The sequence below is a fragment of the Cryptotermes secundus genome, unplaced genomic scaffold, assembly GCF_002891405.2.
Source record: "Cryptotermes secundus unplaced genomic scaffold, Csec_1.0 scaffold540, whole genome shotgun sequence".
NCBI classification, from domain to species: Eukaryota; Metazoa; Arthropoda; class Insecta; order Blattodea; family Kalotermitidae; genus Cryptotermes; species Cryptotermes secundus.
The window spans coordinates 2,013,225-2,027,252 of NW_019742447.1; the positions used below are offsets into that span (position 1 = coordinate 2,013,225).

Here is a 14,028-nt window from a genome sequence, read left to right on the forward strand (position 1 = left end):
TGCACTTCTCTCGGTTTAGGCAGGAACACTATAGGGTAAGTAGACAATGTGAGGTCCTGTTAGACGAGATTCTAGGAAAGGAATGCAGTTAACAACCTGCCGTGTCCTCTTGCACTATTCACGCAGTCCCACCCCACATCCTTGTTTTCGCATAAAACCCACGCTCCTCCTGCAGCCCGTGGTCATATTCTTCCAGAACAGTCACATCAGCAAGTAGAGAAAGTGAGGGTGGGCAGACACATCAAACTTTCCCATGATATCAGAGAAATTCAGGAATGAAAATGACGTTACATACGAGGTTGATGCATTTGTGCATGTCGTACTAAGCAAGGTATAAAAACAGCTGCTTTATGAGGAATTAGTTCGTACCATTGAATATTTGACGCAATAGACAAGGTGTCGCAGAAACCGATGTTGCTGTAACCAAGTTTTACTGTATATATATACAGGGTGGGGCGCAGAAACTTCCTTGTTGTGAAGATGCATTGTGAAGGGACGGGAAGTTGCAGAAAAGTGGGGATAGGCTCGATGAATGCAGCAGTCGCGGAAGTTTCTGTATAATACCCCTCAGTAGGAAACATGAGGTGGACGAGTGAGCAGCGTGCATTTGCTGTCGAAGCCTATTTTTCAAACAACCATTCCTACGTGGCGGTGCAGCGTGCGTTCTGTACTCACTTCGGAATTAAGCTCAGAGGTCCGATTCCCGACCGGAAATCGATTGTTTTGTGGGTAGAGAACTTTAGGACAATCGGGAGTGTGGTGAAAAACTCATCAGGATGACAACGGACCGTTACGATGCCAAAAAATGTGGAGGCAATTCGACAGTCGATTTTGAGATCTCCAAGACACTCCGCTTGCAAACATACAGTCGCCCTAGACATATCCAATCATTCAATGCACCGAATTCTTCATGAACATCTTCATTTCCATCCCTATAAGATGGTTGTTGTGCAAGAATTGTCACCATGTGATTTCCAGAACCGAATAACGGCGTTTGAAACGTTATTGGAAACTTTACTCTCCTGATGCACTTGTTTTCTTTAGTGATGAGGCACATTTTCACCTATCTGGATATGTCAACAAGCAGAATATGCGCTATTGGAGTGGTAACAATCCCAGAGAGCTCCATGAGAGGCCACTTCACAGTGATAAGGTGACAGTATGGTGTGCATTGTTGAGAGTTGGAATTACTGGCCATTATTTTTTTGAAGAAGACAATCATACAGTTACTGTCAATTCACAGCGGTATGTGGACATGATTAAAAACTTTTTCAAACCAGCTCTTGAAGAAATGCATCTAGGAAATGTCTGGTTCCAACAGGATTGTGCCACGGCCCACACAGCCCAAGTTTCAATGACAGTTTTGAGGGCAAAGTTCCCTGGACAGCTCATCTCGCTTCGAGGTGACATCCCGTGGGCAGCGCACTCACCTGATCTAACGCCCTGTGATTTTCTTTTATGGGGATACCTTAAGGCAGAAGTTTCTAAACATCGCCCCACAAACCTGCTTCAGCTGAAGAATGTTATTTGGCAGGAAGTAGCCCAAATTCTAGTGCACATGCTGGAACGTGCAGAGGGGAACTTCAGAAAACGGTTGCATCAGTGCATAGAGAACAGTGGCCACCACCTTCAAGATATTTTGTTTAAAACTACATGATTTAAAACTTTAAAAGCATGTTCTTTCATTAGCTAAACATAAATTTTGTCTACCAGCAATAATTTTTCTTTTATTTGCCTTCAAAAAAAGGAAGTTTCTATGCCTCACCCTGTATCTATAAGAGCCATAAATACATGCTGCATATGTAGATTACACTGTTATTGAGCAGTAAACATTTTCAACTTCCTTTTCTTCCTTTTTTATTTTCAAGGCAGTGCATGAAAGCATTCTGCATCTACTGAATTAATGATCAAGCTTAATTCTTTCCCATATGTGAAATGAATGCACCATCAGAGGTAATTTCCAGGAAGCGTAACATGGAATAAAATTACATGAACATACTGTGGTGTATTTGCCGCATGCAAAAACTGCTGAGTCACAGAAACAGCTGTTGCTAACAAATACATGCATGCAACAATAGAACAATGGGGTTATGCAAACTGTTTCTAGTCTACAGCTTGGTAAACACATTCCAATGTGCAACAGTTGAAACTATATCTCAATGGACGAATGTCATAGCTCGTTGTCATAGCATCAGTCAGTGCACCAATGAACTAGCTGAGTAATGATGAGATGACTTGTGTTTTCTATGTGGTCTGCAAAATGCAGTGGTAAAATTGTGTTTTCTATGTGGTCCATGCTGCGGCTATATGAGATTCCCAGAATAACTAGTGGCAGTAGAAACTAGGAATAGCTGAGAGCACAGATTAGGACAGAGTGATTGAAGATGAAATGACAAGAAGACTTCACAGTGATCTGAATTGCTATGTTTCTGTGTTGAGATCTATTGTTAGGAGATGAATATTGAAGATGCAGAATCCTAGTGCATGTGCAATGATCAACTGAAAGTGCATAAAATAGCGACGGCATTATAATTGAGTGTGATTAAGAGAACTTGTAACTGAAGTACCAGTAAATCCAATCATCTGATCTAGAACCCATTATTTTTGTTATATGGACCGAAGAGAGATGAAGTGACAGGAGGTTGGAGAAAAATGCATAATGAGGAGCTTCATAACTTGTACTCTCCTCCAAGTATAATTAGAATGATCAAGTCAAGGAAGATGAGGTGGGCAGGGCATGTAGCATGAATGGGGGAGACAAATGCATATAGGATATTGGTGGGAAAGCCAGAAGGAAAGAGACCACTGGAAAGACCAAGGCGTAGGTGGGTGGGCAATATTAAAATGGATCTTAGATAGATAGGATGGGATGACATTGGTTGGATTGATCTGGCTCAGGATAGGGACCAGTGGAGGGCTCTTGCGAACATGGTAATGAACCTTTGGGTTCCATAAAATGCTGGGAAATTCTTGAGTAGCTGCAGAATTGGCAGCTCCTCCAGAAGGGCTCAGCTCCATGAGTAAGTAAGTCTCCCTATATGTGACAATATAATAAAAATAAGTTAATTATTTTCCATTTCCATTTTCATGCCAAACAATTTCCATTTGTTGTTCTTGGGATTGTTAAGAAGTTTCCCATAAATACAGGCTTATATTCTATACATATTTTACTGTATGTATCACAGGGAGAATAATGATAAATATGTCCCTGCACTTAATTAAGCACCAGCCAATATGTGTGTGCATGTGTATGTACATATACACTTACCATGAGGCAATTGACTGCTAGTGTACTTGAGGCGCATAGTACGTACAAGGAAGTCTGGACATACAGTACTAGCTTTCACCAAGCGTATGGTGACCATACCAAACTGCTTCTCTTCACCTTCTCGTTCCACCCAGTAATTTTCACATTTATGCTACAAAAATAAACCATAAATTAGCTTTCTCTTATTTAAAGTTATGTTTAAATGGCAATTATCACTTTGAATAAATTAAATTGTATCAGCAGTGTTTCATGTACATTGCCTTAAAATGTGCTTCTCATAATCAGTGTTTCTTTCACTGTATTATGCAAACATCAGCTATACTATTACCTCATAATTGTAATGCCTTTAATACATACAAAAATATGTCAGATTTATGCTGTTCATGTACTTTCTATTTTTCTTTAAACTGCCTGTACCACTGTGTTCCATCCTGTCTTCAGAAATGACAAGTTATTGATTTAGAAGTGCTTATTTTGTTAGTAACAATGAACACTTTGATTTAATTACACTGATTACAAATATGCACCTAGTTAACTAAATTTTACATACTAACCTGATATATTTGTGTAAAATCTTCATAGCATAATACACATTTTTAGAGGAATATGAATGGAAAATGAAAATACTTTAAAAATTTAAACTGTTTCAGTTTTCAAAAATATACCTACATGTATATGCATGCCATGATGAAAATTTGCACCTATCTGAATCAAAATCATATTCTATTGAGCAACTTTAGTATGGTCACACACAACACTATATTTAATCAAACTTACATTTACTCAAACTTCTTTCCTTCAAAAGTTAAACTGAGTAAACAGATACCCCTGTCACTTCTTAAAAATAATTTTGAATTCAGTTTTAAATAAATAATCACCTTCCCAGCTTCTTCTTCATTACACGCCATAACAATGACTTGCACCTCACATTCCACCACCATTCGCCAAAAGTCATTAACAGTGTGAGGCAGTGGCCCCTGACACGCAATGTATGCCGGGGATCCACTAGCCCCTTTGATGTAGTTGGCATTGATGTAGTCACTGCCTGGCACCCCAGCATATTCACTCAAAATGACCCGGCTGCTGTCAACTGAAACAAATGCATGTTCATTGAAAAGTGCTTCAGAACACTGCTTCTCAGGATGCCAGAACCAAGACAACTCACATGCATGTATTCTTAATGCCTAATCATCAATGATACTAAGACTGTAGGCATGCAAATGTTTGAGGTGGAAGCTGTGTTGAAACCACTGAATGCAGAACCCTGAAATTTTGCTATGTATGCTGAGACCATTCCTGTCCTGAATGTAAAATAAACATCATGGCTGCATAAAATATACTTCTCTTGTTAAAAAATACCTAATGAGACATATAGCGAATTACAGAAATTCTGTTATAGTGACAGATAATAAACATATTATGCATAAACAGTCCAGAAAACTAGTTAGTACATTTTTACAGTACATGATAAGTCATGAATATAGCATCAAGCAAACCCTTACGTGTCCCAGTACCACTATACAAAAACACAAGTAATTTCCTGAAAAACCTTGTATTGTATCAGTCTTGAAAGTTGATTCTACAAATAACTCCAGTTAGGACAGCTGGTCTATGCATATAATCTGATATCTTCCCTCCTTAAGGACTACCAGTATGTTCCAATGATACCAGAACACTTACAAGGGAGAATGTCTTTATAGCGATTTTTCTTCCGGTTTACTTCCTTCTCACCTTCCGAGCAAGAATATTGTTTCAAGGTCTTCAAAATTTCACTGAAGAATTTTAATTCCTAAAAGAAAAAGTATAGCCACTTTACCAAAAACTGTAGGACTACACCATTAACATACTCCTTCAGCATAGAACAAGTGACCGAACAAGATTTTCTTCACTTAATCATTGATTTCCATCAATATTTTCATTGTTTATTCTTGTATTGCTTGTATTCTTGTATTACTCTGTAAACATCTTCTGGACCAGATAATTTATTTATTAATTAGACATAAATATTTAAAAAATGGCAAATGTATCATCTTCTTATAGCACAAGGTGTATAGTAATTTAGAACCGTGTGTCTTCTAAACCGATCACCTAACAATCTCTTATACAAATTTCTTACACAATATTAATTTTCCATAAAAGTTCTGTAATGACAGAAATTTGGTAAATATTTAGATGTGACAGCATTTGCCTTTTATTGAGGCGTGTGCCTTTTTAGCAATAAGCATGTATAAATAATTAGATTTATGTGGACAGGAAACATTTCTGCCCTAGCCTGGAACAGGAAGCAAACTTCTGGCTACAAATACACTTAAATGAGATATGAATATAGGAAATTCAGATGCTTCCAGGACACTACTCAGTGAAGAAAGCTCCTTTTCTAGGCAAGCTGACAAAAGTTCACACTGAGAACAATGAAGGCTACATTTAGAACCTGAAATACGACTTGTAGGACAATGACAAACAACCAAAAATCATTAGTATTCTGCATGGCACTTACAATTCCACACTTCAGGATATCATGAATTGTGTGGGTGCGCACATGCACACAGGCTTTGTCAGAAGAAAACTAATACATAAGACATGCCTTGATCAACAGAGTTATTTGACCAAGCTGATACGGGCATAAACGTGCTCAACGGTTATTATATGATGGTATTTTCACGATTCACATTTTGACATTTCAATTTCCAGATCAGAGATCTTCACAAAAGCAAAACTTCCATGTAGACTGTTTATCATACTGTCAACAAGCACTTGCTGAAACATTTTTGATGGCTACTCGATATCCACTGGAATGCTCACAACAATGTCCAGCAGACTTTTGTTTCATGTCTCAACAGTGCTCTTAAAATTTATTTTCACTATCTAGCAAGGAATACACTTCCTGCTGTTTTTCAACCATCCTGATCACTGGACCATGTCAAGCATGAAAATAATCCTGAAGGAATGACAAACTCGGTAGACAAGGCGCAGTTTTCTACAGCATCAGCACTTAAAATGGTCAAAAAGTAAAGGCTGGTTTTAGCAATGGTGACTAACAGCAGGCATGTGTGGCAGTATAAAGGATATGCTGTATTCTGAACCTTAAAGAAAAGTGTATCATGCAAGCTAAATAAATGTGTAAGCTATGACTGTGATTCTCATATATGTATCTTAACTGCTTTCCTTACTGACAAGTGATACCAGAGCTCAAAAATTCTATGCAAAATTGATTACCTCACATTAACTAATTCATGCTCTTGGGTTTAATTAGTGTGATATAAGACAATTCTGGTAAGTTTAACTTTATTCAATCTGGTCTGTCACACTAGTTAGATATTACTGAATGATTTGACACCATCCAGTATAACTCAAATTGTATATATATATATATATATATATGATACCTTTACATGTTTCGGTCAGTAAATGACCATCCTCAGAATTCACATGTTGAGGAAACTACCATTACTTTGGTCATAGTACATCAAATTGAGTCAAACTTTATATAAAGATTTTAATAGAGACAAATTGTTAAAATTCTTAATATTTACAATCTTAAACCATTAAGGTTCATGTCTTCATGTCTCTTCTATCAATGGGAGACTGGGGAAGATATTGCCGTCCTTCAGAGGTCTGGGCCATGTTTTCCCCCTCTTTTTTTTATTAGAGTTGGTTAGGGATCTGTATGTTGTTAGGCTGTTGTTATTCTTTTCATTGCGTTGAGGTACAATGAAAAGCATAACAGACTAACAACATATAGATTCCTGACTGACTGTAATAAAAAAAAGGGGAAAACGTGGCCTCGACCTCTATTGTAGGGCACATTTGCATTTTGACCTTGTCTCTGATGAAAAAATGTATAACCAAACTGTTCCAAGTTTTTCCAAAAATACTTAATGATCTTTTCAATACATCTTTGGAAAGTATCATGTTGGCACATAAAAGTGATAAGAAAATATTAATTCGTCTGTTTGTGGTCTTACAAGACATGTTAAGTCACACTGTGACCTGTACAGACATGCTGCAGGGCACCATGACACACTCAGTAGTGTACATGATGCCACTAGAATTAAGTTATATTTTCTTGTCTGGCAAATTCTGTAGTGGTTTGGTAAAGGTCAATGTTATTGTTTCTATGTGCTACAAGTGTCAAAGAACTCAATTCTTTACAGCAGTGTTGTAATCCCTTCATTATCAGTCACAGTCCTTGTCCCAAGAAAAAAAATTTAGATTTTTTCTTACATTTCCGATGTCATGTACCAAGAAGTTACTCAAAGAACAAACTTTCTGACTAAACAGTCATATTTCCATATCACAAAGAATATGGTCCTGAGATGATCAAGAATTAGGCAACAAATCAGTCTTCTAATGAATAATGTATTGTTCTTTTCTCTGTTCACACATTTAAATTTCACTTAGAATGCTATCATCACTTACCTTTCTTTTAGGAAAACTGTGTGTGTGTGTGTGTGTGTGTACATTACAGTCTCAATGCAGCTTTTATTTCTGTTTTTACTACATGTCCTATCTCACTACTATGACATGTTTTGGCCATATACAGCCATCAGGTACATTTCTTCTGGCTACCACTGTTTCACTGCATATCACATGTCCACACATGACAGCTTAACAACATAAACAGTGCGTGTACATACCACCACAGTACACGCAATATGCATGCAGTAACAGTATACAACACCTATACAACCAGCATATAAAAAGCATACAAGTACCCATGCTGAGACAACTGAATGCAGCATAATGGATTCCTCATTTCAACAAATATTTATACAATTTTAGTGGTTAAGAACAAAGAGTGGTTTTAAATTAACATTGCATTAACATGTGATGCAATTTTACATGCACCGAAACAGTTTTAGGAAGAAGACATATACCTGATGATGGCTGTATAAGACCTAAACACGTCACAGTAGTAAGATAGGACATACACGAAAGACAGAAATAAAACTTGCATTGAGACTGTAATATATACATACTTGTAAGAAGTTCCTGGCACAAGAGCAAATCATAGACTCTGACACAGGGTCTGTAAGAGTTAAATGCTGAGAAACTGTGGGATGTTTGTGAAGATGTACCACAGAATGCTTTTCAGAGAAAATTTGTGATAAAATATGGTTGAAAAGACAACTGAAAATATGGAAGGGTAACTCTACTGAATTTCCTATACATCTGAGAAACAGAAAGGTTGCACCCTGAACCTTTTTTCTTGATCCACGATAGATTTATTCATTCATTTTTATTTTAAATGGAATACTGAGTCATAGTTGCACGAGGCATGATACCACATGTGTAGATGTATGCATGTGGTGATGCAAAAATATATATAATACACTCAACTCTCGATTATCTGGGGGCGGATAAACCGGTTTGTGGCTTAACTGGGGCTTTTTTGAGGCTTATATGTTGTTTAATATTCATTCACTTTTGTTTCACATGGTGAGTTGTAACACTATTTTCGCACGAGTGTGAACCGAGCTCTTCATTTTTTGGTCCTGTTATGCTAACACAATGTTCTAGGGTAGGGGTGAAAGAATGCAAGGCTTTGTGGAAACTTTCAAGGACAGATACGCCACCCCAGTTAGTCTCTTTGTATCGATCTTCAAGTGTGTTTGCAAAATGTCAGGGTGTAAAAGGAAGTGTGTTGTGTTAAGTATTCAACAGAAACTTGAAATTATCAATCAGTTGGGAAAAGGAGGTGTAGTTAAACAATTAGCAATGCAATAAGGTATTGGAGAACAAACTGTTCGTGATTTGAAAAAACAAAAGTGAGGATGAGGAAGAGGTTGACACTGCTACTAGTAAGAAAATATCACATGGTGCTGCTCTTAATCGTTTGGAATCCTTACTAGACTATCTTGAGAGTGAAGAAAACAGTTTATTAAGTGACAAGCTAATATTACGTAGGCTTCGTACGGATATATGTAAAAAGGAAAATGCAGCGAAAAAGCATATGACAATATTAAATTTTTTTAAGTGTTAGGCCTATAGTATTATGAAGGTACAGTATTACAGTACTACTTTTAATAAAATTTGTCTTAGCCGGATTTTCGATTAATCGTCATTTCCATCCCCACCATTATCCCAGATAATCGAGAGTTGAGTGTATGTATAATGTATTCTCTAAACAGAAGTAAAATGTGTTTTATTGGGTGTTGATTTTAGCATGCCAAGCATAAAAATTAGATGTTTCCATACAAATATACGGGATGTGTTAGATTACATTAGAATTTTAATTTCATTCATTTCTTTGACGGTTCTAGTATTAATTTATTACATTTAGTGCACTGTGTATGATTAGCCTCAGGATGGCTTATATTTAAGAAATGTTTGACAAATAATGAACATAAAAAATCAGTCTTCGCGATCCAAAGACAAATATTTCATTATTTATATCCGATGCGCATTTTACTCCCGAGTCTTATTCAAATTTCCCTGTTTCAGTAAACAATCTTAGGGTAGAAAAGTCCTGTGGGTTAAACAAAATCTCCCATGCAAGTTTTGTTCCAAATGCACTGTAACATTCATCTTGTTTTCAAACACTTATTTTCAGTTTGAAATTATCCACACATACAATCTTCACAGTTTATCTAAGCCATCACTATTTCACTTTATGCCACTGCTCGGTCTTCTGGCACTCATTAACTTGCATCCTACATTGCAAACACTGAACGCACTGCTTTCATTTCACAGCATGCACTTTCATCTACCCACAACTGCACTCAGCCACCTCATAACTCATAATCACTCTCTTCATACTAGTGGCCACAATTTTGTGCTTGTAATCTTTCCAGAATGGTCCCACACTTTTGTGAGTAGACTGAGCACTTGGAGGGGGGTCAGGATCATGAAACTTTGACAACTGAAATAAAATGGTGATTAAGGTACTTATAAGCGGCCTCCGTAGTCTAGAGGTAACGTTCCCACCTCATGACTCGTAGTACGCGGGTTCAAATACCCGGCGGAGGTCGTCGAATTTTTAAGGGCGGAAAAATTCAGGGAACAAGTCTTCCGGGAGGGTCTTTAAGCCGTGGGTCCCGTGTCGTAGATTTACGGCACGTAAAAGAACCTCATGTCTCCAGGAGACCTCTGAGCAAAATTAGGCCAAGTTTCCCGCCCAACTAGTTTCCAATTCCTCCAGTAGATGGGGGAAGTATCAGGTACCACTGCCAGAGGAGGGGGGACCTCTCTGACAGAAAGGGACTAAAGTATTAGATACCACTGCCAAGTAGAGGGTAGAAACCTTGCTAGCAGAAAGGGACTAGGAAACCCTGCCAGAGGAGGGACGACCTCGCTGACAGAAAGGGACTAACTATTAGATACCACTGCCAGTAAGAGGTTGGAACCTCACTGGCAGAAAGGGGCTGATAGTAAGCACCAGTACCAGTAGGGTATAGAGACAGTAGAAATTAAAGGGGGACGCACAATGGACCAGTAACCGGTCTAAGTGCATGGGGAAACCCACCCCCTCAATACGGAATACGGAAAGGTATTTATAACTAATATTATAAGTCTTATTTAAGATTTTGTGACCGCTCCATATCCATGTATGTGGTGTTGGTGGTTCCACTATGGTAGTGATAGTCATGATGTGGGATAACTGCGTGCTGAGATCTTTCCCCAAAACCTGGGTTGTGTTGGTTTTCGACCTTCCTATTATCTTCTGAAGGCTATACTTGTTATTCTGGGTATAACACTCAGTTGTTTATATGTGGACTTGGATATTCAAATTTGATGATGTGTGTATATATATTGTTTGGATCGAAGAGGGATGAAGTGACAGGAGGTTGGAAAAAACTGCATAATGAGGAGCTTTATAACTTGTACTCTTCTCCAAGTATAATTAGAATGATCAAGTCAAGGAGGATGAGGTGGGCAGGGCATGTAGCATGAATGGGGAAGATGAATGCATATAGGATATTGGTGGGAAAACTAGAAGGAAAGAGACCACTGGGAAGGCGGAGGTGGGTGGACAATATTAAAATGGATCTTAGAAAGATAGGATGGGATGGTATGGCTTGGATTGATCTGGCTCAGGATAGGGACCAGTGGAGGGCTCTTATGAACACGGTAATGAACCTTCGGGTTCCATAAAATTCTGGGAAATTCTTCAGTAGCTGCAAATTTGGCTTCTCCTCAAGAATGGTTCAGCTCCATGAGTAAGTATACACGTATCTACAGTTCCCCATAGTGACATTACTGTGCTGTAGCAGTTTTGTCTGCAGACAGACTATCAAGTTTTAACTATGTATATTTGAACCACATTGAAATTCAAGTGTATTTGTTAGTATAAAAATCCATACAAACACAATATGAATTCATATCGATCAATGAGGCAATTCAAGAACTAGTACCAGTATTCTTGTATGCCTGAAGATGACCCAAGAAAAGGGTTGAAACATGTAGTATAACACCAACAGCCAATAAAAACAAATGATGACACAGTTGTGTCTATTTTATCTCTTTCAGACTGTCCCATTATATACCTTTCATATGACACACAACAGACTGCTTTCCTCACGATCCTTCCTAACTAATCACTTTCAGTCATCCCATCTGATGCTACATTTCCTTTCCAAATGACAAAGTGTCCAAGGAATAAAGAACATCACTGATGACTTCTAAATATAAATTTAACAGACTTGTTAAATGTTAGAAACTGTTCTTCCTCTACAGCTCCACCATAATACAGCTTTAGTACAGTGAATTCCATGCAGACATTAAGAAATACAGCTTCAGAAAGCCAATTTTTGAGGACTGCATCCTGTCACGTACATACAATGAACATATGCAATTTTTACCACCAACGCAACAATACTTTATTATTTATATAGCACCCACTACATGCTTCGACTTTCAAACAGGTCAACTTCAGGTGCTGCCAGTCTCTTACATACTACAGTAGAACTTGGTTATAACGTCATCAAAGGGACCTAAAAATAGTGTCGTTATAAACGAATGTCGTTGTAACCGAAATGGGCACTTCCACAGTAGCCTTATGTTAGTCACTTAAAAATCTACCAAAAACCAAGTTAAAATGTTGCATTTTTTAATGAAATACGTAGTTAAGTACAGACTAACGTAGCATTAACGTGGAATTAATATGGATTCTCCATATCGTTTGTACTGTAGAATTCACCAAACCAAATTCGCGGCATACATCAGCTTTTTTCCTTCCATTTTCTATTTCACGAATCACTTTAACTTTCTCTTCAATGCTTAAAACTTTCCTTTTCATTGCCACGTTTTCGCTACTGCACTTCTCTGGGTTTAGGCAGGAACACTATAGGGTAAGTAGACAATGTGAGGTCCTGTTAGATGAGATTCTAGGAAAGGAATGCAGTTAACAACCTGCCGCGTCCTCTTGCACTATTCATGCAGTCCCACCCCACACCCTTGTTTTCGCATAAAACCCACGCTCCTCTTGCAGCCCGCGGTCGTATTCTTCCAGGACAGTCACGTCAGCAAGTAGAGAAAGTGAGGGTGGGCAGACACATCGAACTTTCCCACGATATCAGAGAAATTCAGGAATGAAAATGACGTTACATACGAGGTTGATGCATTTGTGCATGTCGTACTAAGCAAGGTATAAAAACAGTTGCTTTATGAGGAATTAGTTCGTACCATTGAATATTTGACGCAATAGACAAGGTGTCGCAGAAACCGATGTTGCTATAACCAAGTTTTACTGTATTACCTAACGCTAACATTCCTATTTTTATAAATGGTTTGTACAAGTTAGTTTCTATTTAATTCACAAATCTAGACTAGACACTGGTTAAAATTAAGAATAAAATAATATACAATAAGAATGAAAATTGTACATACTACTCATATACACAATAGATTAAACCTAATTTAACAATCACATGATCCTACATCCACCAATTTTGATATTCAAAAATTATTTTCAAATAATCTTTTGAAATGTTATAAGCTGTGAGTAGCTTTGTTTGTTACTGCAGTAGACCACACATAGACTTCTACTGTTTGCTGCAGTGGCTTGCCATGTTAGTATCATAATGTTACCATTTTCCTAGAGAATATATCCCTCTTCTTTCATGCTGTCAGGACCCAATGGTTTATGTGTGCTGTTTATATTATGCGGTTCATACTACTATGATGGAACAAATGATCAAAAAGAATAATTCATGAAGTTTATTACATGTATACTTCCATATTGGGCACATCTGTTACACAGGAAATATTCTAATTCCTGTCAAGTGTTCTCTAACATAACAAATGTTTGACAAGTAACCATATTACTTATTTGAGTTTTCAGGATCTGCAAATCAGCTCCTGAGGTTTCACACTAATCCTATAATGGGCGATTAAGGTGGCCAAGATGTTTGTGTATCCTGTCTAATCCAGTTGGTTCAGGAAGGCACTGTTTAGTTGGGTACTGTCTTGCTAGAATATAACAGTTTGTTGCAATTCTTCTAATTGCAGTTAACACCATTCAACCTCAAGCTACTAAAATTGTGCCTACTACCTGGCCATTAATATGGAGAGTCAACTTATCTAAGAACAACACTCTGCAGAAATACTCTTTATTTCTATCAATGCAATCATGGAGTGCCGCTGCAAACCATTTTCAATTTGGCTAACATCTGGCTCCAAGGCCTTACCAACTGGAGCTTGTATCCATGTAAACACAGGCATCTGTGAAATATCTTATGAACAGCGCAATTTGGTATAGCAAGTTTATGTGCTGGCCTCCAGGTGGACGTACAGGAATGCCAATCAAACACATTTATGAA

The 14,028-nt window shown here is 37.8% G+C and overlaps 1 protein-coding gene across 3 annotated transcripts in view; it reads right to left on the bottom strand.

Annotated features, from left to right (window-relative positions):
• LOC111873190 overlaps positions 1 to 14,028 on the bottom strand; it is a 36,638-nt gene that overhangs the window by 21,780 nt on the left and 830 nt on the right. For 2 of the 3 annotated variants that reach the window (XM_023867700.2, XM_023867699.2), the window contains exons 2-4: positions 4,949 to 5,057; positions 4,147 to 4,358; positions 3,269 to 3,419 (exon numbers count right to left, since the gene is read on the bottom strand). In XM_023867700.2, the coding sequence (XP_023723468.1) occupies positions 3,269 to 3,419; positions 4,147 to 4,358; positions 4,949 to 5,057 (472 nt within the window). The remainder of the gene's footprint in view (positions 1 to 3,268; positions 3,420 to 4,146; positions 4,359 to 4,948; positions 5,058 to 14,028) is intronic. The other variant, XM_023867702.1, reaches the window with a different exon arrangement.